A 24,000-nucleotide genomic window follows, 5' to 3' on the forward strand; every position below is an offset into this window, starting at 1 on the left:
GCAAAAGGCCAATCTTTAAAAAAAAATTTTTTTTGAGCGCGCACAAGAGTGAGTAGGGTGTGTGTGTGTATGTGTGTGTGTGTGTGTGTGTGTGAGAGAGAGAGAGAGAGAGAGAGAGAGAGAGAGAGAGAGAGAGAGAGAATCCCAGGCAGGATCCACAATGCTAGCGCAGAGCCCAATGCGGGACTCAAATTCATGAACTGTGAGATCATTACCTGAGCCAAAATCAAGAGTCAGATGCTTAACTGACTGAGCCACCCAGGCGCCCCAGGCCAGTCTCTAAGGTACAACTGAGAACAAGAGAGAGACCAGCACGTCATTATTGACTCTAATACATTTCTAGTGAGGGCAGAGCTACAGTGCCCAGTCCTTCCCAGTTCTCTTTAAAAATTAAATGTGCAATTTTTAATATTCCTTTTAACCATCACAGATACACCCCATTAAAAAACATTTCTTAACGCTTATTTTTGAGAGAGAGAGCACAAGGAGAGGAGGCAAAGAAAGAGAGGGGGAGACACAGAATCTGAAGCAGGCTCCAGGCTCTAGGCTGTCAGCACAGAGCCCAATAAGGGACTCTGACTCATGAACCGTGAGACCTGAGCCAAAGTGGAACGCTTAACTGACTGAGCGACCCAGGTGCCCCAGAGACCGCTCACTTCGATGTGGTTTGGAGACATTGTGGGCTTTTTTTTTTTAAACAACTGAAGGCTTATGGGGGCCCTGCACTGAGCAATTCTGCCAGTGCCACTTTGCCAATGCCGTTTGCTTACTTTATGTCTCCGTATCATCACTTCTTGGCCTTCTGGCTAAGGTCAAGTGTGTCTCCGTGTCACATTCTGGTAATTCTCACGACATCTCAAACTTTTCTGTTTTATTATATTTGTTATGGAGATCTGTGATCATCACTCACTGAAAGCTCAGATGATGGCTAGTAATTTTTAGTAATATTTTTAAAATAGGAAATACATATGTTTTTAGACACAAGACTATTGCACAATTAAGAGATACAGTACAGTGTAAACACAACTTTTATATGCACCGGGACACCAAAAGATTCATCTCCAGTCTCTCTCAGTATGCCTGTATTCTCTTGCTCGACAGTTAAACTACAATTCAAATGCTTCTCTGTTGGCTAAAATTCACAATGTACAGTAAGACACAGAACAGTGCCCATGTATACTTCTTTATCTACGCAGACTTCTCTTTTATGGAGTTGCTGGTGTAGCAGAACTGTCTACCTAACTAGACAAAAGTCCAGACATGGTGTAAACAATCCGCCCTCTCCAGGAATAAATGTACCATTCACATATCCTTTCTCAGGAAGGGCATGCTCCTTTGAGACAAAGGCTGCTTCAAGGATTAAGTGAACTCACACAAAGGCGAATAATATATAATTATCCACCACTTTCTATTTGCATACAAATGAAGCAATTGATGTTTCTAAGTCTAAATGCATTTTGGGAGCTGACCTAACTATGCTCTGTGCAAGCAAGCACAGAGTCACGAGTAAACGTAGACACATGAGACACAACTGAGTATCTGTTCATAGGACAAAAACCCCAGACGAGGAGACCTGACCAGACTTGACCTGAATCCCATGAGCCCCAAACACTGAGGGGCAAGGTGTTTTCATTCTCTAAGGCAGCTGAAACTGACAACGGCTGGGGCTGGGAGGTATAAATGATCTCCCTGGGATAGTAAGTATTTGAAAAAGGATTTTCTAAAACAGGAATAGTTTTTTTAAAAGACCACTTTCCAAATACTGAAGGTCAAGGCCAAATTGAATGCACGAGAAAGAAATCTCTTAAATACGACCTTTTCTACATCTCATTCTTAAGAGATTTTTTCATTATAGAATTTCTCTTTCACTCATAACATGCAATGTGCTAACAGAATTTCATTAATGAAACAAAGTGGAAAAAAAACATGTATGGTTACTAACTAGTCACAGAAACCACACCTTGCCCGAGAAGGGATGCCGACTGCGATCCCCCAGCAGAGGGGAGGCTGTGCGAGGGCTATGAAGCCATCAATTTGGTCCCCTTCTTGGATTTAACTCTTCCAGATGTTGGGACAGAGCAGGAGGGAGGCAGGGAAAGCACACTCAGTTCCAGCCTCTCCACCAACATCCGGCTCCTCTGCCCCACAGCTGCTAACCGTCTCCAGCAAGAGCAGCTGCTCTCCAAGACCACAGACAAGCTGCCCCACAGGAGGCTGAGGTCACTGGACCAGGGACTGAAGCAGAGCTGTGCTTTGCCAGAGGCTGAGCATGCAGTGGCCGCACAGAAGTATTCGGGGCAGTTACCGGGGCGAGGATGTTGGCAAAGGCCAAAGGAAGACTCACCAGTGCTCCCGGGGGGACGAGCTGGAGGCCAGGGAAGAAAACGGAAGCCCCGGTGGAGGCACCTACCATGGAAACATCTTGGAGTAACACGTGTGCTAAGCAAGTGTCCTGGAAAAGCGTCTAAGAAAATTCTCAGGAAGCTGCTCCCCAATTCTCATGCCCCTCAATGTAAAAAGCCCCTGATAAGTACGGGAGCCCCAGGAATTTAGCTGGTCACACAGACACAGATTAACTTTGATTTGGAGAAAGAAGTCTCTCCACACCTCTTGCTTCATCAAAGCAGAGGAACTGAAAGCAGAAAGCGGAAGAAACAACACTTGCCTAATGGTCAGATAAGGCAGACGACGGTGACACCAAATGTGATGTGCCATGCGGCAGGAGAAAGAAATCTCAGCTCCGTGAGAAGCCTAGCTCTTGCCCCAACACCCAGCCACTGCCCCGGGCGTGACGTGCCTCCGGGAAAGGCAGTACCGTTTACCAGCGGGGAGACTTCCTAGTTTTCACGTTCACTTCCTCCGTCCCTGCCTTCTGATTTCAAGAACTGGCCCCCGTGTGCAGCTGTAGGGTCTCCATCCTACCGTCCTCGCAGGTTTCCAGACGTCTCTAAGGAAGATCCTGAGCTTTGGACTTAATAGCTGGTGTTTCTTTTACCCAGGTTGGTTCTCTTCTGGTCTTCTTTCTTCCAGAAATTAGAAACACAAGAGAGAAGCAGGAAGGGGAAAGTCATGTAATTTAAGGAGCTGACCCCCGAAGTAAAGTCTGTATTCTTCTGTTTCTCTTCAGTGAGGCTTCCCTCCCTTGTGGCGGGAGCTTATTTGGTGACACAAGTCGACGCTGATCACCCTAGAAAGGTTTTTCCATCAGAGACTCAATCCAGCTGGCCCCGTTCATCAGTTTTGTGGTGGCAATGACATACTCCGTGCCACCATCCTCCAGCTGGGAGAGAAAGCGCAGGGCGGCGATTTCGGCAAAGGTCACGCCCCCGAGGAAGAATATCAGAGTGACTCGGTTTTCTCCCGGTTGACCTAAAATTGAAACACTTCAGAATTAAGAATGACTTATTATGGGTGTTTCTCTTCCCACGTCTTAAAAAATTGCATCATTTGGAAGGAGAGAGAAAAAAAGGTAACTGTAACTGTGTCTTGGTGCAGACAATTCATCTGACAGGAACTCGATTTGGATCTCAGTGTTTTCTCCAGCCCAGAGGTTGAGAGCCGCCACTCCTGTGGGCAGGGCGGGTTCTGGTGCCCACACTACCCATCAGCAACTAACAAGAGGGGAACTGGACTCGGGCTTCCCGGGCACCTTATGGCTGTGCTTTATAGAGCAACGCAGCCATGGAAACTGCCCCGGCTGCCCGCAGTGGCGGACACTGGCCGCAGACTTACGTTTCTTCTGCAGTCCCGTGGGCAGCGGCTGCCGTTCTTCGAAGTGGGGCCCTGGGAGTATGCGGAGAACCTCCTCGATGCTTCGCCAGCCCGGCCGGGAGAGCAGCTGGGCCAGCCGCACGCTGAGAGGGGCGTAGCCGCTGTACACGTACGATATGTCCGTGGGGTTCTGTTAAGTAATTAAAGGAAACACGCCTACAGATACAGAGACACCGAGCTAGTGACCAGTGGTCTTATGGGGAACCCCAAATGACGTGATTGGCCTGTTGAGGCAGAAACACAAACTCCAGCCCTGTCCTGCTCCAATCGACCCCAGTGGGGCTCGAGTCCCAGTTGCCAGAGGTTCACTTCCAACTCGAACCTTGAAAAAGCCACTCGCAGCATCTCTAGGTACTGGCCATGAAACACTTATCTGGTTTGGCAAGGAACTTCCTGGAGGGTGACCCAGCACTCTGCAGCTGAGGAACAATGAGCATTAACCCTTGAACTTGGCCGTTCCACTTTCCGGTATTTACCCTACAGAGGAGCTTGTAGTAAAACGGACCAAAGCACAAACGGATAAACTGCGACACTGTGGGTGCTGGCAAACGACTGGAAACAACCTGAATTTCTATCAGGAGAAAGCTGTTAAGTCGTAATTTAAGGTTTATCTGCAAAACCGCCATGCAACAATTAAAAAAAGAAAACTTACAAAAAAGAACGAGGTAGATCACAGAAGGATCTTCAAGATACAGTGCTGAGTGGTGACTGGCGTGGGGAGAAGCAAATCAGAACAGTGCGAGGGGGGCGCCTGGGCTGCTCAGTCGGTTGAGGGTCTGACCTCAGTTCAGGTCATGATCTTATGGTTCCTGAGTTCAAGCCCCGCATTGGGTTTGCTGCCGTAGTGTGGGGCCTGCTTCAGATCCTCCGTCCCCCTGTCCCTCTGCCCCTCCCCCACTCATTCTTTCTGTCTCAAATAAATAATAATAATAAAAAAAAGGACAGTGAGAGAGTGGGACTAATCTAGTGTTTACACTGTACAACCTAGAAATTAAGAGTATATTTCCACCGGGGAAAGAGAATCCCATGTTGTCATTGGAAGAGGAGACTTTTTAATTGTTAGCTTTTGTTGCAAGAGGCAGTCTGATAAAGTGCATATGAGAGTCCAAGAAAAAAAAGATACATAGAATCTTCCTGGAAGGATGGATAAAAACTGGGTACAGTGGTTCCTTCTGAGGGAAAACCGGGGTTAGGTGTGCAGGGAGCCTCCTCCGGGCCCTCTTTGGGTTTGGACACCACAGGCCTCTCCACCCATCTCTCTCCTCCAGGTTCTGGAGTGGGTTTCCTCAACAGCTGCCTCTCCTTGCCCTGAGGCCCAGGCTGGTGAGGAATCTGCACTGCAGGCCTTTCACTCCCTTTCATGGGTTCCCGCCCTGCCCACATCCCAGGGAACTCCCCCAACGGCCCGTCTGTCCCCTGCTGGGGTTCTGGGAGACGCAACACATGAACACATCCCTTTCCAACACATCAGAAAACTGCCTTCCAGAAAACGCAAGGTGGATGTATAAATCAAGTACCATAAGTAGTCACAACAAACCATTAACCAACAGGTAAAGGGAGTTCAAGTGGAGGGGCGTTTCTTACCTGTTCGTTTACGTCGTCCATCCAGAGGCGTAACGTTTTCCGGATCGTTGGGTAATTGTTTCTGCCCCCCGTCTGTGGTTTCAGCAGGCCGGCCTTCTCTAGGTTGTATAAGGTCAGTATGTGCTCATAGCCGTACGTCTGCAAGAGAAGTCATTTTGCATTGATGTCAGATCAGGAAAAGGGTTTCTGCTACTTTCTAAAAAGAGCACTTGCCACAAATCAATTCAGTTCGTACTCGAGGGCACGTTACCGACGTCCACATAAGGACTCTGCGGGTGCAGGGGCGGCGCAGAGAACGAGACCTGCTTCTCACTAAAACGAATCCAGATCACTGTTTCATAGAGGGATTTACAGTTTTTACTTTCTTTTTATTTTATTAATGTTTATTTTGAGAGAAAGAAAGAGTGATAGAGAAGCGCGAGTGTACAAGCAGGGAAGGAGCAGGGAGAGAGAGAGACACAGACTCTGAGGCAGGCTCCAGGCTCGGAGCTGTCAGCACAGAGCCTGACACGGGGCTCGAACTCACAAACTATGAGATCACGACCTGAGACAAAGTGGGACACTTAAGCCACCCAGGTGCCCCTAAAGGTTTTAATTTAAAGTCAGAATTTATAGACCCAACTTAAGTGAACATCAAATAAATAAATGTATTATGTACTTTACAGTACATTTACAATTTACATCCAATTTACAAATAAATTATGTATTATACGGGATATAATTAGATCTTAAAAAACAAAAATATGAGGCACATCTACACATCCCAATAAGAAAGATCCAGATATATTCTTAAGGACAAAAAAATATAATAATAGAATACTATGTACAGTAGGATTTTACTTCTGTTTTAAAAAAGATACAGCAGGGGTGCCTGGGTGGCTCAGTCGGTTAAGCCTCCGACTTCGGCTCATGTCAGATCTCACATTCGTGGGTTCGAGCCCCACGTCAGGCTCTGTGTTGACAGCTAGCTCAGAGCCTGGAGCCTGCTTCCAGTTCTGTGTCTCCTTCTCTCTCTGCCCCTCCTCCTTTCATGTTCTGTCTCTCTATCAAAAATAAATAAAAAACATTAACAAAATTTTTTTAAAGATACAGCAGATAAAAATAACAATGGCCAACACTTCCATAATACTTTCTGTGGGTGGGGGCGGGGAGGGGAGGGCAGTAGTCTGTTCTAAGAGCTTTGCATACATTAACACGGTCATCTTTCTCATAAGTCAATGCGGTAGGTAGTAGAATTGTCTCCGTTTTATAGAGGAGTTTAAATAACTGTCCCCAGGTCACGTAGACACTGAGCAGCAGAGCTGAGACATGGGTCCAGCCAGTGTCCCCCCAAGTCCGTGTAAATACTCTTTGTACATAAACGCAAAGAACAGTGTGCAAGCACACAAACCAAACTGTTGCCACTGGTCCATGTGGGGAGGGAGGCGGTGTGAGTGAGGATCCCAGTTTGCTCCAGATACTTCACCTTATTTGGCCCTTATAAGAATGCATGTATTATCTGTGTAATATTTTTAAAAACAAAACAAGAAAAAAAAATCGAATGAGCATTTAGTTTTAAAAATAATGGACTTAACCGTGGATGGTAATACCAAATAAACACTCCCTGAGACATTTTCTTTTTTTTTTTGTTTTTTAAATTTTTTTTTAATGTTTTATTTATTTTTGATACAGAGACAGAGCATGAGAGGGGGAGGGGCAGAGAGAGAAGGAGACACAGAACCGGAAGCAGGCTGCAGGCTCTGAGCTAGCTGTCAGCACAGAGCCTGACGTGGGGCTCGAACCCACGAACGTGAGATCTGACCTGAGCCGAAGTCGGAGGCTTAACCGACCTAGCCACCCAGGCGCCCCCTGAGACATTTTCAAACAGAGGGGAGAATTTAAAAAAAAAATTTTTTTAACATTTATTTATTTTTGAGAAACAGAGACAAGAGTGTGAGCAGGGGAGGAGCAGAGAGCGACAGGGAGACACAGAATCCCAAGCAGGCTCCAGACTAAGCTGTCAGCACAGAGCCTGACACAGGGCTCAAACCCACAAACCCTGAGATAATGACCTGAGCCGAAGTCAGATGATTAACCACTCAGGTACCCCCAGACGGGAGAACTTTTTAAAATAACAGTGGCTTTTCCCTAATTATGAAGTAAAACAGACTTAGTATAATTAAGTCTGCCAAGGAATTATCAGAAAATCTGCAGAGAGGTCGCTTCTTGAATCAAATGTAATCTGGTTACAACATGGGCACCCGACCCCAGTTTCCTGGGTTTTGGCACTGGCTCTGCCATTTACTAGCTGTGTGACCTTGAGCAAGCTACATAGCTACTTGTGCCTCAGTGTTTCCACCCCAACAATGGGAATGATAGCAGTATCTAACTCCCAGGGCTGTAGTGAGGGTCAAAAAATGAATACAATAAAGCTTTTTTTAATTAAAAATTTTTTAATGTTTATTTATCTTAAAGAAAGAGAGAGCACATGTATGCATGAGCAGGAGAGGGGCAGAAAGAGAGGGAGACACAGAATCTGAAGCAGGCCTCAGTTCTCTGAGCTGTCAGCAGAGCCTAACGTGGGGTTCAAACCCATGAACTGCAAGATCATGACCTGAGCTGAAGTCAGACGCTCAACTGACTGAGCCCTCTGTTGCCCAATACAGCTCTTTTGCTAGAGCCTGACACACAGAAATGCTCAATAAACATCACCTGTCTTTATGCAAACACAGTAAACACTGACCAATACTAAGGACAACCTCTCTAGGTGTCAGAAAATTTAGAAGACAGTGGAAACAATATGCCAAAATAGGAGCTTTAATTAAGAAGGTTTTTGGTTTTGGGGCACCTGGGTGGCTCGTAAGTTAAGCGTCTGACTTCGGTTCAGGTCATGATATTGTGGTTCGTGGGTTCGAGCCCCCCATCGGGCTCTGTGCTGACAGCTCAGAGCCCGGAGTCTACTTCAGATCCTGTCTCCATCTCTCTCTGCCCTCTGCTGCTCATTTCTCTCAAAACTAAACATTAAAAGAGATTTTTTTTTTAATTAAAAAAAAAACTTCTAAAAAAGGTTTTTAGTTTTTGTTTGAGTAGGCTTCACACCCAGCACAGAGCCCAACACAGGGCCCACACTCACGACCCTGAGATCAAGACCCGACCGGAGATCAAGAGTTGGGACGTTTAACCGACTGAGCCGTCCAGGCGCCCCCAGCAGTATTCTTTAAAAAGATGTTTTCTCCCTTGGTGAATTCGTAACTTAAAACACACTGACCTGGAGAATCTCTCTTTTGTAATAATCCAAAACCTTCTGCTTCAGTCCGCTGTTGCACACGGACTGGAGGCACACCAGTCTTAACACCTTGATGAGCGGGTGCTTCTGGGCAATACAGTCTTCGATGTAGCTGTTGACCTGGAGACAAACATAAGTGTGTGCAAACCACCATTTGGTCTGGAGACCCACAGAACTTGGCATTTACTATTATTTCTCAAAGCAGAGGGTGCAGTTTGGCGATGCAAACGCCTGTCTGCACCCCTCAGACCCCTTCCCAAGAGGCTGCGAGGAGTCTAGGTGCATGTGACTGCATTGATCTCTACTATTGTGGCGATTTATGGACCACAAATTAACAGGAACTTTTTTAGAGAAGAGGAATTTCCATAAATTGAATATTTTTAAATGTATGAATAGAAGTGGATACTTAAAGGAATTATATGACCCAATTCCCCCAGAAGCACATCTCTTAATTTCTGTACCACAGGCCTGAAAGACTGCTGATCTCAGGGGCCGGGTCGTCACCACTCCGTGACTGCACAAAACACCTTGTGCTCCTTGGTCAAATCTAGGTGTTCACATTTGGCACTTGCTCTTAAAAATACCTACGCTCCGCAGGGGAATCAAAGTAAGTGCTTTTCTAGCTATAATCTGACGTTTGATAAATCATCAGTTATTTGTTAGTTCATTGTTCACATACCTTATCAGTGTCTATTCCAGACATAAACTCCTGCTCCACTGTGAGTTTATCAAAGAAGTCTTCAGAGGCTAGAATGTAATTAGCAAATTTGCAACTTAGATATTAAGTAAATGGTGATTTATTTGAGCAATGTACATTTCTGCACAGACGATGATTAAGAAACAAGACATGCAAAAAAAGCGAGCAAGCGAAAGGTTCAAATTGTCATCTGAGGGGCACCTGGGCTCAGTCAGTTAAGCGTCTGACTTCAGCTCAGGTCATGATCTCACAGCTCGGGAGTTCGAGCCCCGCATCAGGCTCTGTGATGACAACTCACAGCCTGGATCCTGCTTTGGATTCTGTGTCACCCTCTCTCTCTCTGCCCCCTCCCCCCACTCACACTCTGTCTCTCTCTCTCTCTCAAAAATGAATAAATATCAAAAGAAAATTTTAAAAACTGAACAAACGTTTTCTGAAAAGTCTTCTAAAAACATGGAAAGTCCTACAATCCTATCCTCCTAAATTACAGCGAGACGTGGCTGACCGCCGTACCCACCGGCCATCCTCAGGACCCCACACAGATCTCCAGACCTGCGCTCCTGCAACGGGGAGAGCCAGTCCCCCCGGCACTGCACTACCAACATCAAAGTCCACCGGTTTTAACTGATTTCTATTAACATGAAAACAACAGACTGATTTTTCTAACACTATGTTTTACCTTAGACTCAAACTATACTTCATAACACAGGGTACCCATCTTTAGGAATAGACTCGTCTTTAGCTTAATATACCTCTTCTGAGCTCCTTCAAAATACTCAGTGTGTGATCTACCAATTCTGCAGGAGGTTTGCAAGGGAAAAACCAAACAAAAGTGGAAACATCACATTGCTCCGATTAAATAACCCTTAGCAAGAGGGAAAACACTAGACTGAGAAAACAGAGCCTCACTGCAGTGGCAAACTCACATAAGAGTATTTTTTTTCTCTCATCACTCTTCCAAGTACGTTGCCTGAGGATTATAGGGTGTCAATAATAGGAAGAAATTAGTTAATCACAGACGGAACACTTTTAACGATGAGCGTGCGTACACTTAACGAACGCTGCGAATGACACGTTAAAACAGAGCCTTCTCCGAGGCGCTGTCACGGCGGCAGTGGCCCCGGACGAACAGCACCCTCCGGAGGATACTCACTGGTAACGTCTTTGATTAGCTCTGCGATGGACGTGTGGTTTGCCAGCGAGCCCCTCGCTGCCTGCATGTGGGGCAGCTGGGACACGAACTGCTTGATCTCCCCGACCGTCTTGGCGTTGTGCCTCTCCTGAAGGGATCAGACAGACCCGTCGGCAGGGGGACACTTGGTTTTTAAAGCGCTCTGTTCCGCGTGTTGCTCAGAGGATGTTTCGTGTATTGTCAGTGTGAAAGAAAGGACAGAATACAAATAAAGCAGGCCAAACCTAGCTCCCCCGTTACAAGGAAAACAGGAACGATGAGTTCATGGCGCCTGATGGCTGTGTCAGCAGTTCAGAGAGCAAACGTGTGCGGGTACCTCCTCCTCTGCCCGGGCTCAGATCCTGAGCGGTTTTTGCAGAGTTTGGAGTATCACTGGAGTATTCATGGGGGACACTACTAGGTTACCCACAAACACTTCCGAGTAAAACACAGAAACACACACAATGGGGCGCCTAGGTGGCTCAGTCAGTTAAGCATCGAATTCTGGATTTCAGCTCAGGTCATGATCTCACGGTTCATGAGTTTGAGCCCCGCGTCAGGCTCCGTGCTGACAGCTCAGAGCCTGGAGCCCGCTTCGGATTCTGTGTCTCCCTCTCTCTCTGCCCTTCCCCCGATCACACTCTCTCAAAAATAAACATTAAAAAAAATTAAAACGAAACGAAAACAAAAAACCCACAGAAACACTATGTCAAGACGAGAACGTAAACAGTAAAACGTGTCCTGTATAGTAATAATAAAAACATTCATTCTTACTGCTAGATCTCAATCTTGAATATTGTACATGGAAATGTGAATCTTACTTTGTGATGGGATTTGTCTTTTGGCAAAATTTAATCATTTAAACCAAAAGGAACTTCAGAAATCTGAAAATCAGGGGCACTTGGGTGGCTCAGTTGGTTAAGTAGCTGACTTCAGCTCAGGTCATGATCTCATGGTTCGTGAGTTCGAGCCCCATGTCGAGCTGTGTGCCAACCGCTCAGAGCCTGGAGCCTGCTTCAGATTCTGTGTCTCCCTCTCTCTCTGACCCTCCCATGCTCACACTCTGTCTCTCTCTCACTCAAAAGTAAAGAAAACATTAGAAAAAATATAAAAATAAATTAATAAATATAATCCCTAAGAAAGATGAAATCTAATCTATACTCGGTGGAAAATTAGTTTTCAGAAATTCTCCCAGTTTACGTTTCAAAATCTAAATATTCAGAGCTTATCATCTTCCTGAATCTCCATGTTTCCAAAACAAGTTCCTCCAAGAATAACCCAGTGGCCGGGCAAGACGAGGCAGGAAGGCGATAATGAACCTGCCTCTCTCATTATCACCTCCCCCATCCGCGGGGCTCCCCCGTCACCCGCACACTCGCTTAAACTTCACCCTGAGCTGCGAGTTCAATTATAGGGCATCTTTTATTTATGGCCCAGCTGGCCGCATCTGGCATGAGGTAGGAAATCATGAAAAAGAGGGTAAAGCAACTATTTATGACACAAGTTTGTGAACAGCACACACGGCTCCTACCACCTTGCCAACGAGGCGTGAGCTCAGAACCTTCTGTCGTGGGTCTGGGAGCAAGTTCTAAAAGAAGGCCTTGGGCCCCTGGGACCTAACGCACACAGCTCCTTAGGAGAGAAATGAGCGATGACACAGCCAGTCTCTCTGGGACCCCGCCCCTCCCTGCGGGCTGGGCAGTCCAGCCCGTGACCTTGAGGCTGCAGGGGACAGCCTGCTGCTCACCTCAAACGCTGCGGAGATCACCTTCGCTTTCTTGCTGAGCACGGAGCCCACCGCGTTGAAGTTTTTGTCGCGGATCTCAGCGTACAGCTCCTCTGCAGAATTCAGCTGAAGCTTCTTTGCTTCTGTGGGAAGGTCCTTCCCACCATCGCCCTGTTTCTTAGGAGCAAATTTCTCCGGAGGTAACTTCACATAACCTGAGCCACAACGGAAGGAGACAGGTGCCTGGGTGCATTTACTGGCAGAACTGATGGAGCGCCCGAGCGCAAAACAGAATTTTCCCACTCAGGAGAGAAGGAAGCCCTTGGCTTTAGGGGAAAATGGTGTACGGCACAGAGGTTTTGGTTTTTCCCATGATCAGGGTACACTTTGATCACAAATAAATCAATTGGGATTATTACTAAATGTTTCTAAGATTTTAAATGCTGATAAAAACAAGCTAGCATCATGCGGGCCAGAGCCAAACCAAGAGGTTTGTGACCTCTGACCTAATCCTCTGTCACACCCAACCGCTAGCGGCCTCCACCATCTTCCATCTGGTGTCCCCAAACTCGACTTTCCGCCCTTCCCTTGATACACCCCTGCAATCTCTCCTGTAGCATCCCTGCATTTACAGCACAGTCTGCTCCGTGCTGTGCCCTCTCTACACCCACCTTTCCCCACACCCAGGGCAAAGGCCACCTCTCTGGCCAGCTTTCCTGAATTGCCAGCTGGGAGGGTCTACATTCTCTGAACTGCAGCGCCACCAGCATCTAACCCGTGGCCACAGCTCATGGTGTAAGCACGGTCCTGCACACGAAGCGCCCAGCAGCCCTTGGGGCACCGACGACAGCAGTTTTTGCTTGGACTTTGTCCGAAAGCCGGAAGTCAGAATTTTTACTGTCTCAAATATCCTCTGATTTACATGCACAGAAAGCATCTCACAAAAAACAAAACGGGGCGCCTGGGTGGCTCAGTTGGTTAAGCGTCCAGCTTCGGCTCAGGTCATGATCTCATGGTTCATGGGTTCGAGCCCCATGTCGGGCTCTGTGCTGACAGCTCAGAGCCTAGAGCCTGCTTCGGATCCTGTCTCTCTCTCTCTCTCTGACCCTTCCCTGCTTGCACTGCCTCTCTCTGCCTCTCAAAAATAAATAAAAAAAACATTAAAAAAAATTTTTAAAAACCTTTCTGGATGTCTTTCTTTATCCAATGACCTATTGGTAAACACAGACGTCGCTTTACTCACTGTTCTGAATGCCATAAATTTCATCAATGAGTCCTTCATATGTAAGCTGAGTGGCAAGAGGCGTCAGTAAATCCACATTTCGATCAAGCAACAAGAGATTATCAAAAACAGGAAATATTGAATTTTGGCTTCCTGTAAACTCTCTCTTCATCCTGATCATCATATTGGCCACTTGCTGGAAATAAAACACTGGGTCAGGGGGGACTTGTCTGCGGATTATCTGATTTTAAGATTTAGCTAAAGACAGAGAAAAGCGTCTGTTGTTGGCCACCCACTCGACCACATTCCTGTGCCCCAACACCAGCCACGGCTCAGGAGGTGTGAACTCAGACACAGCCTGTTCTCATTATTCACAGAACTTCTGTATGGTCACCATGACCAGTGACTTAGCGAGTATGGAGCCGCTGCTCCCAGGGCAAATATTCGGTCTGGCTCCCGTGAGCCTCTGGTCACAACATGTTTATCAACTAATCAATGTGTAACTTTGTTTTGTGTGTCTACTTAAACACACCTTATTTGCTATATATTGTTGATTCACCAACAATGAACTCATGGCCAACAGCACTGGAGCTCAGGCCTGAAGGAAGTGTAGCCAACACAGGTATTTTCTCTGTATGGTACACCAGAACCTTCCTGAGGTTGGGAACACCGAGAGTGCTTTAGGACCACCCCTGGGGCCATGTTAGACAGCAAGATCACCAGCAAAAAACGTGTAAAACTATAAGGCGTTAAGTAGCACGTGGCACTGCACAGCGGCAAGAAGGACACTGTTTATGGCCCAAGAGACGAAACAAGAAGGCAAAGCACGCTTTCCTGGACGTCAGCTGGGAATGGGCACGTCGGACCACTCAAAGTTTTTGCTACCCCGACGTGTCCACAAGGTGGATGAATCTGGAGGTCACGAGTATATTAAGGCAACGCGGTGAGTTCACAAACAGGACTGTTACTTATTTGTGATGCGCTTCCTATCGCTCCCCTTCTGGGTAGCAGGGCCCTTCCTTCCCCCCAGGAACACAGGCCGTTTCTTACCCTGGCACACTCTCCTTTCCCAAAGATCTGGGGGATTGTCCCGTACAGAGCCTGCAGGGTCATCAGCCCCTTGGCCGCGTGGTACAAGCTCGTCTGGTCGCTGTCCAGGTAGCACTCCTGCGGGAGAAAGGCGGTTGCTGCCAGGCCACCGGCATCGGGCGCCCGCCCCGGGGCGCCAGCCTGTCTGGCACCGGGATTTCCCACGTACGCCCCGCTCTGCGGGAAAGCTGGGGACACAGGGCCGTTCGGTCAAGCTGTTCTCTGGCAGCCCAGAACACAAGGCCAACAGCTGTGCGACAGAGCCTTCCGGAAGAAGCGTGTTCGCCGAGCAGCCGGGGCGTATTTTATGAGCTGTCAAGTAAACTGATGAGCGAAGACCAACAAGGGGATGGGCTCTCTCACTCACCGCGGCGAGTGCAGACTGGATGGACGTTCTGGGAAGGCCCCGTGCCGACACCGGTGAAGGCACACGGCCTTTGACCCCCCAGGGACCACACGACAGGACACCTAGCAGTTCTGACAAACCCGACGCTCCCCCACATGCTGCCAACCAAGTCCTGGCGTGCCGAGAAGTGAACACTGGTGGCTGAGCCATCTTCAGATTACGATCTTGTTTTTCGAAAACACATTTTACAATATGAAATATACAAGGTCTATTTTGTAAAGGCCAATAAAATACACACAAGACCAGCTGGGAAGTAAGAGAGGAAATGCTCAGATCTGACACTGGTCGGGAAGCGCCGTTCTAGACTCAGGAGGCCTTGATCTGGGCCCCAGCCGGGCCACTTCCCAGCTGCTCCTAGCTGCACACAGACAACCTCTGTGTGCCTCAACTTACCCATCAGCAGGGGGGAGTATAGTCCACATAGCATAAGGAGTAAGAAGAAAATGCATGTAAAACATTTAATTCCAGCACTTACGATATACAGTAAGTGCTTAATAAATGTTAGCCTTTAGTATTTGGAATTGTTTGGATTTTTTTTTTTGCCCACAAATATCATCCATTCATAAGTCAAAATGGTACACAGCACCAGACTCCTGCCCTCCACCCGCCCGCCCAACGCATCTCTAAGCTCCAAAGCCGGGGGGAAGGGACCCCAGGGGGACTGGGGAAGACAGAGCCCGCCCTGAGGAGGAAGGACGCTGTCCCTGAACGATGCTGATGAGCGTGTGGTCACTACCGGAAGCAGAGACGATGACCTCTTCCAGGTCCGGGGGATTTTAACAGCGCAGGGAACGGGCCAAGATCAAGAATGTCTGGAGGCGCTTTCTGGCAAAACTACTTAGAACGCCGGACTGGAGCAGAAGTGAGATCAAAATTCAAGGAAAAAATACTAGGGAATATCTCCCCAAAACATTCATATTCCTAGCTTAAAAAGTTGTATTACTACAGATATTTCTTTCATGAGTGTATCTTTTTTTTTTTTTTTTTAGTGTTCATTCATTTTGAGAGAGAGAGAGGGAAAGAGAGGGAGAGAGTGCACACACACCAGCAGGGGAGAGGCAGAAGAGGGAGGGAGAGAGAATCCTAAGCCGACTCCATGCTGTTATCACCGAGCCTGATGTGGGGCTCAATCCCACGAACCATGAGACCACAGCCTGGATTGAAATCAAGAGTTGAGCCACCCAGATGTCCCTGTAAGTCTATCTTTAAAAAAAGATTTAAGGGATGCCTGGGTGGCTCAATCAGTTAAGCGTCTGACTCGGGCTCAGGTCGTGAACTCACAGTTCATGAGTCCGAGCCCCATGTCAGGCTCTGCGCTGACAGCTCAGAGCCTGGAGCCTGCTTCGGATTCTGTGGCTCCCTCCCTCTCTCTCTCTCTCTGTTCCTACCCCGCTTGTACTCTGTCTCTGTCTCTCTCTCTCTCAAAAATAAATAAAGATTTAAAAAAAATTTTTTAAATAAATAAATAAATAAAGATCTAAAGTTAACAACGGGGCACCTGGACGGCTCAGCCGGTTAAACGTCCAACTCTTGATTTCAGGTCAGGTCATGATCACAGGGTCGTGAGACTGAGCTCCACAGTGGGCTCTGAGCTGGGTGTGGAGCCTGCTTGAGATTCTCTCTCCATTTCTCTCTGTTTCCTGGGGCATGAACACACATGCTTGCTCTCTCTCAAAAAAAGTAAATAAATAAAAATAAAATTTAACAACAGATATTAATTTTGAATTGTTTGCTCTAAAATAATGGGTGGTGGGGTGATTATTTGTGTTGAATGTCCTAACTCTACTGTGAGTTTGTGGCATTTCAAGCCAGGAGGACATCTGGGGAGGGACAAATGCGACACCACAAACATGTAAATACACATATTTTTTGACCCCCAACCCCGCATGCCTATATGTTTTTACAATGGAGATAGATTTATAGACACTGACTCTCACGTGTCTGTGTGAAGGCCACAATACGTTAAGCACTGTTCTTGAGCACTCAACACGCTGAACTCTGATTCCCACATTTCACACAGTCCAGTGATGGAGAAGGTTATAACCACATCCCCAAAGCACAAAAGATCTACATGTGCCTTTTCTGATGCCAAAAACCACTACAGCATGCTCACTATTTAAAATCACATAAGTACGTAAAATTACATCAACTCCATCAGAAATCGGGGTTGAGGGGCGCCTGGGTGGCTCATTTAGTTAAGTATCTGACTTCGGCTCAGGACATGATATCACGGTTTGTGGGTTCAAGCCCTGCATCAGGCTCTGTGCTGACAGCTCAGAGCCTAGAGCCTGTTTTGGATTCTGTGTCTCCCTTTCTCTCTGATCCTCTCCCACTCATGCTCTGTTTCTGCCTCCGTCTCTCAAAAATAAACACTAAAAAAAAAAAAAAATCTTACAAAAAAAAAGAAATTGGGGTTGAATTTAACATTAGGTGGAACTTGAGGCTTTACCATCTAGGCAAAATCATTGATTTCTTTTTTTAAATTTTAATTAATTAATTAATTAATTTTATTTATTATTGAGAGACAGAGCCTGTCGAAAGACAGGCTCCAGGCTCTGAGCTGTCAGCACAGAGCCTGATGCGGGGCCTGAAACCACGAACCATGACATCATGACCTGAGCCAAAGTTGGTCACTCAACTGACTGAGGCACCCAGGCGCCCCGAAATCATTAATTTCTAAACAGAATCTGAGGTGAACATGCAAAACCAAGGGCTTGAAATTCGTAGCAGAAAATAATAGTCCTTCTTTTTTGCAACTCATCAGAAACACAAAGAGGAAATCTCCCTTCTGGGCAGGTTTCCTCATGCCCGGACAAGTCCTCCTCAGTTGCTACCAACCCACACTCATTACGCAGTTGTGAACTAATCCCATGTGCTAATCACGCAGTTGTGAACCAATCCCACGTGGGCAGGGCACTGCAGACACGCGAGGCCGCGCACAGCAAACGGCAGTGCCGGGGTCTAAGTGACGGGGACGTGGGTGTCCCTGCAGAACTCCTTCAACTTCTCCGAAAGTCTGAAGTTTCTCGCACAAAATGCTCGGGGAAGGGAGAATCAGTACCATCTTTGGATGAGATTTAATATGTAAGCAAACCATTAGGAAATGTGGCAAAAAAAGGAGCCAAGAAGGTCTCCTGAGTATTCAAATTAATCAGCGGTGCCAAGGGAGATCTCCTGCCTCAAGTAAACTCTTTTAAGGCGGTGATCATTGTAACGACATACTGGGGAAGAAAAAGTACACCACCAGACGTTCTCAAAAGTTCTGGTGTCCACACCAACAGCATCACAAACCCCTGAATCTAGGAAGGAAATACGGACAAATGTGACTCCACTGAACAGCACATGGCAAAAACTACTATAAGCAAAGTCAAAAGACAAATGTCCAAGAAGAGTTATGAACAGTGAAAGCCCATGGTTACGGGGCCCGTGGGTTCAGGACTATTCACTCTAGCACCACATCCCACAGCACAAGATGGGAAACACTGAAATGTCCTTCAGACGGAGACTGCTTTCATAAATCATGACACCTCCAAACAATGGAAACACTATGCAGCTTCAAATGAAAATACAGAAGCAAATGGGCCACCTGGGTGGCTCAGTCAGTTAAGCGTCTGACTTCGGCTCAGGTCATGATCTCATGGTTCACAAGTTTGAGTCCCATGTCGGGCTCTATGCTGACAGCACAGAGCCTGGAGTCTGTTCCTGATTCTGTGACTCCCTCTCTCTCCGTCCCTCCCCTGCTCGCACTCTGTCTCTCTCAAAAAACTAAACATTAAAAAAAAAATTTAAATACAGAAGGATTTTGGTATGGTAGAAATTGACCTTGAAAATATATTAAGAGAATAAAGCAAGATACCAAACTTGTACAGTATATGACACCATTTGCATAAAAGTGAGGAGTGTATTTTATACATACTAGGAGCCGTACGTAAGGCATCTCTGAACAAAGAAAAGAATTAGTAATACTGATTACTTCTGGGAGGAAATTGGCAGTTGGAGAACAGGGAGGCTCACTTTTCACTCGGCACTCTTTCCTACTCAAAGAAACTTATCACTGTGCAAGAATAATGTTTTCAAACACTTTCAAATCTTTTTATTAAAGATAATATTCTTTTAAGTTTATTTATTTTGGGACAGAGAGAGACAGAGAGAGCAGGGAAGGGAGAGAGAGCAGAGAAGGGAGAGAGAGAGGGAAAGAGAGAGAGGGAGGGAGGGAGAGGAGGGGGGGAATCCCAAGCAGCATCCACACCATCAGCATGTAGCTCAATGCAGGGCTTGAACCCACAAACCATGAGATCATGACCTGAGCCAAAACCAAGAGTTGGGTGTTTACCAACTGAGCCACCCAGGCGCCCGAGATAAAGTAATATTCTTATGAGAGAAAGTGTTCTTTGAAAGAAACATGGTAAATAGAACAAATACGTAAAATTACATTTTCAAGAAACCTTTAGGAACTGGAGAACAAAGGAATGCATGTTCACTATAAAAATACACTAAAAATAATCAGTGGAGGAAACCAGTTCTGGAACAACTGGCAGACGATTTGGAACAAACTAAATGAGGCCCTACCTCACACCCCACACTCCACACAAACACACAATCTAGATTAGACCTGGATATAAAGAGCAAAACATCATTTTCCAAGGAAAATATATGATTTTCTTCAGGGTGGAAAAGGATTTATTAACACTCAAAAGCACAAGCTAATGGGGTGCTTGGGTGGCTCAGTCGGTTAAGCATGCAACTTCAGCTCAGGCCATGATCTCACCACTCATGAGTTGGAGCCCTGTGTCGGGCTCTGTGCTGACAGCTCGGAGCCTGGAACCTGCTTCAGATTCTGTCTCTGTCTCTCTCTCCCTCTCTCTCTCTCAAAAAAAAAAAAAAAAATTAAAAAAAACAAACTAAAAGAATAAAAGTGATTTATTTAATGACTCTAACTTGGAAGACTCACATGTCTCACATTCAAAGCTTACTACAAAGCCACAGTAATCGAGACAGTGTGGTACCAGCATAAGGACAGACATACTGATTAATGGCAAAGAACTGTGACACCAGAAGTAAACACTTACACTTATGGACAACCAATTTTTCACAAAGGTACCAAGACAATTCAATCACCTTCCAGCAGGCAGCAGCCACCTACAAATGGATGAAGCTGGATCCCTACCTCACATCAGAAAAAAAATGAACTCCAAATAGGTCAAAGACCTAAACATAAGACTAAAACCAAAACATTCTTTAAAGACAACATAGGGGCAAATTTGTTACCCTGGGTGAGGCAATGGTTTCCTAGATGGGACATCAAAAGCATAAGCAACAAGAAAAAAACCGATAAAACTGAAATTCGAAATTAAAACCTTTTGTGTTGGAGGGGCACCTGGGGGGCTCAGTCGGATAAGCATCTGACCTTTTATCTCAGCTCAGGTCTTGATCTCAGGGTTGTGAGTTCAAGCCCCATAACGGGCTCCATGCTGGGCGTGAAGCCTACTTAAAAAAGTTTTTTGTGGTGGGAAAAAATTTGTGTTTTGAAGGATATCACTTTTACCAAGTGAAAAAAAACCTCACGGAATTGGGCAAGATATTTATTTGCAAACCATGTGTTGGATAAAGAACTGACATCCAAAACATACTAAGAACCCTTACAACTCTTCTAATGAAAAGATAAAATATCTCAGTTTTAAAAATGTATCAGGGAGCGGAACAGACATTTCTCTAAAGGAAGACATACCAATGGCCAATAAGCACATGAGAAGGTGATGGGCATCACTGGGCACTGTGGAAATGCAAATCAAAACCACAATGACATAATAAGGCTTCAGGCTCACCACGATGGTGAGCTTCGGGAAGACAGACAGCAGCGTGTTGGCAGGATGTAGGCTGGCGCCCTCAGCCACCTCTGGGAGCAGGAAATGGTGCCGTCACTGTGGAAAAGTCTGGCAGCTCCCCCAAACGTTAAACACAGAGTTTTATCACATGACCTGGCAATTCTACTTCTAGGTATATCTGGGGAAAATGAAAACACACGTGCAGACAAAACCCTGTGTGAACGTTCCCAGCATCGTGACGGCCGACAAGTGAAAAACCGCCATGTGTCCACTCCAGAGGAGTGACAGGCAAAGCGCGGGGCACCCTACAAAGGAATGCTATTCGGCAATCAAGAGGCAGCAAGCAGTGACACCTGTTCCGACGTGGACGAGCCTGGAGAACATGACGCTACGAAAGAGGCCAGACACAAAGGACCACGTGTATATGATTTCACTGACAAGAAACTTCCAGAACGGGCAAATCCACACAGGCGGCCCTAGACCAGGGACTGCTAATAGCGGGGGGAGAGAGAGTGACTGCTCTAAGGCAGTGGGCTTCTTTCTGGGATGATAAAAATGTTCCAAAACTAGACAGTGCTGATGGATGCACGACTCTGGATATACCGAAAACTGTTGAACTGCAGATTTATCTCATTTTTGAGAGAGAGAGAAAGTACAGGAAGTACAGGAGCAGGAAAGAGGGGCTGAGAGGGAGAGACAGAGACAGAGACAGAGAGAATCCCAAGCAGGCTCCCCACAGAGGCCAACTCGTGGCTCAGTCTCACCAACCATGAGATCATGACCTGAGCCGAAACCAAGAGTCAAACACTCAACCAACCGAGTCACCCTGAACTGCACCTTTAAAAGGGTAACTTCATGCCACATGAATTGTCTCAATAAAGCTGTTATTTAAAAAATGAAGCACTTCAGAGGCACCTGAGTGGCTCAATTGGTTAAGGGTCTGACTCTTGATTTCAGCTCAGGTCATGATTTCACCGTTCATGGGATCGAGCCCCACATCAGGCTCTGTGCTGATAGCTCAGAGCCTGGGGCCTGCTTCAGATTCTGTGTCTCCCTCTCTCTCTGACCCTCCCTTGTTCATGCTGTCTCTCTCTGTCTCTCTCAAAAATAAATAAAACATTAAAAATTTAAAAATAATAAAATAATAAAAAAAATAATAAAGTCCGAAATTAAATGTCAAACTTACTTTGAACGCACCCTCTGACTCCATGGATAAGAGATCCCCGTCAAATGGAATGAGGTCTAGGCTGTACTCCTCCCTGTGAATAAAGGATCCCAAGACACCCAGATCCTTCAGCCTCTGTTCACACAGCAAACTTCGTCGTGGCACAAACAAAATGTGGAAATCTCTTGCTGGGCCACGTTTGTCTTCGCTGCAAAAGGAACATTTGTTGACTTACAAGTGCCTTCAAGTCGTAGGCTATTCCATCTATTTTATTCCCAGTGCCTGGCCCGTTGCTTGGCACACAGAAGGCACTAAATAAATGGGCATCCGATAAACATACTCAAATGGCTGCACAGTTGTTCACTTTCGCTTTTTTTTAATTCTCTGAAGGAGACACTGATCACAGCCAGTGTTTCCAGATCCATTTTCTAGCTTTCTCTTAAACCATTTATGGTGCATTAAGCTCTCGGGTTTATTGAAACAGGATGTCTGTGTCTTATTGAAAACCGATGCTTCTTTAACTCAACCAATGCAGTGACACGGTCTTACAGAAAAATGAAAGATTACTCTTGACTTCCACCTCTAGCCTTCTTGACAGTGGGCCTCCCAAAATAGCCCATAAGCTTTTAAGATTTTAAGGACCGCATCAATCAACTGTACCGCAGAGAGCAGACTAGGCTAAGAACTTCCTCTACAGATTGAAGGCTGGATTAAATTTTAAAGAGCTCATACTTATTTTGCTTATGAAATTCAAGTACGCCATATACAGTGTATAGTGTATTAGAGATATAGCCATTAGAGAACCACAGATAATAGGTCCAAATTTTTAGCTGTCCTGAAATGAAAGTGGGGTTATCTGATGACCCCTTCTCCAACTGCCCGAACAACTTCATGAGCTTCTCATTTCCCCTCTTAGACTCTTTCACAGCCGCCCAGTTTTCTAAAAGACCACCTCCCAGTGCACTGGGGAGACAAGGAGGTTGCAATGGGGAGCTCGGGATGTTAAAACCCTGAGAAGAACCAACCTCTTTGGACCAAACATAAGCTCTGAGGAATACCTGAGCACGTTTTCAGCAATTATATCCATCAATTCCAGCCTGGGTCTGACAAAAAAAATAATATTCTTGACATCAGCTGCTGGCAAACGACTTCCTTTAAGCGTGAACATTTTTTCCACTTCATGTTCCTAGGAAAACACATACACAGAAGGTTAACAAAAACTCTGACCCTGACCTGTCGTATCCAGATTCAGAAATCATAAACATTCCCAACCAAAAGCGCATTCATACTTCATTAGCAAAATTTCGCTTCCCCGAGGCCAGATGTGTAAAGGATAAAGTTTCAGGAATAAGTCACTGCTATCGCATCTGAATTCAAATGACTCGCATGACGAACTGTCAATGACACCAGATGATGGTCACATAACACAATGCTAGTAATTTCTCTAGAATTAGCATCAGTGTGAAATCGCTGGCCAATGGACCACTGTATAAAAAACATTGGACATGCATTAGTATCAGTGTCTATAAAGACCAAAGAACTTTGCAAGCCAATTACTCAGGAGAAAATGTAAAATCCTATTATTACTAAAGTACAGAATCATTAAGCCCCGAACAAAACACAAATAGCTCATTTACCTTCAGTAGTGAATACTGTGCAATCAGTCCAAATGGTCCTGTGAGGTACTCGTCCCAAACTATTGCCTGGGGGAGGGGAGAAACATCAACAGAAAACTGCACTCAGATGTGGTAGGAACATTCACTTCAAACTCTGAATTAACAAAAAATTTTATATATTTTTAAAATTTTTGTTTATTTTTATTATTGAGACAAACAAAACATGAGTGGAGGAGGGGCAGAGAGAGAGACAGAATCTGAAGCAGGCTCCATGCTCTGAGCCGTCAGCACAGAGCCTGACGCGGGGCTCGAACCCACAGTCAGATCATGACCTGAGCCGAAGTTGGACGCTTAACCAACTGAGCCACCCAGGTGCCCTCAATCTAGTATTTTATATGGAAATGTCACATAATCCAATTATAGGTACTATGAATCTTATTTTGACAGAAAAGGAAAGTTTTGT

The 24,000-nt window shown here is 46.0% G+C and overlaps 1 protein-coding gene across 1 annotated transcript in view; it reads right to left on the reverse strand.

Annotated features, from left to right (window-relative positions):
* Positions 1-922: 922 nt before the first annotated feature.
* The window catches only part of VPS33A (VPS33A core subunit of CORVET and HOPS complexes), a 25,047-nt gene continuing 1,969 nt past the window's right edge, over positions 923-24,000 (reverse strand). The window contains exons 2-13 of the mRNA XM_029922287.1: positions 23,559-23,624; positions 22,980-23,107; positions 21,943-22,129; positions 14,487-14,603; positions 13,458-13,632; positions 12,236-12,429; positions 10,471-10,597; positions 9,300-9,367; positions 8,603-8,740; positions 5,356-5,493; positions 3,733-3,901; positions 923-3,369 (exon numbers count right to left, since the gene is read on the reverse strand). Coding sequence (XP_029778147.1) covers positions 3,188-3,369; positions 3,733-3,901; positions 5,356-5,493; positions 8,603-8,740; positions 9,300-9,367; positions 10,471-10,597; positions 12,236-12,429; positions 13,458-13,632; positions 14,487-14,603; positions 21,943-22,129; positions 22,980-23,107; positions 23,559-23,624 — 1,689 coding nt within the window. The 3' untranslated portion in view covers positions 923-3,187. The remainder of the gene's footprint in view (positions 3,370-3,732; positions 3,902-5,355; positions 5,494-8,602; positions 8,741-9,299; positions 9,368-10,470; positions 10,598-12,235; positions 12,430-13,457; positions 13,633-14,486; positions 14,604-21,942; positions 22,130-22,979; positions 23,108-23,558; positions 23,625-24,000) is intronic.

Source organism: Suricata suricatta, chromosome 14 (assembly GCF_006229205.1).
Source record: "Suricata suricatta isolate VVHF042 chromosome 14, meerkat_22Aug2017_6uvM2_HiC, whole genome shotgun sequence".
Taxonomy (NCBI): domain Eukaryota; kingdom Metazoa; phylum Chordata; class Mammalia; order Carnivora; family Herpestidae; genus Suricata; species Suricata suricatta.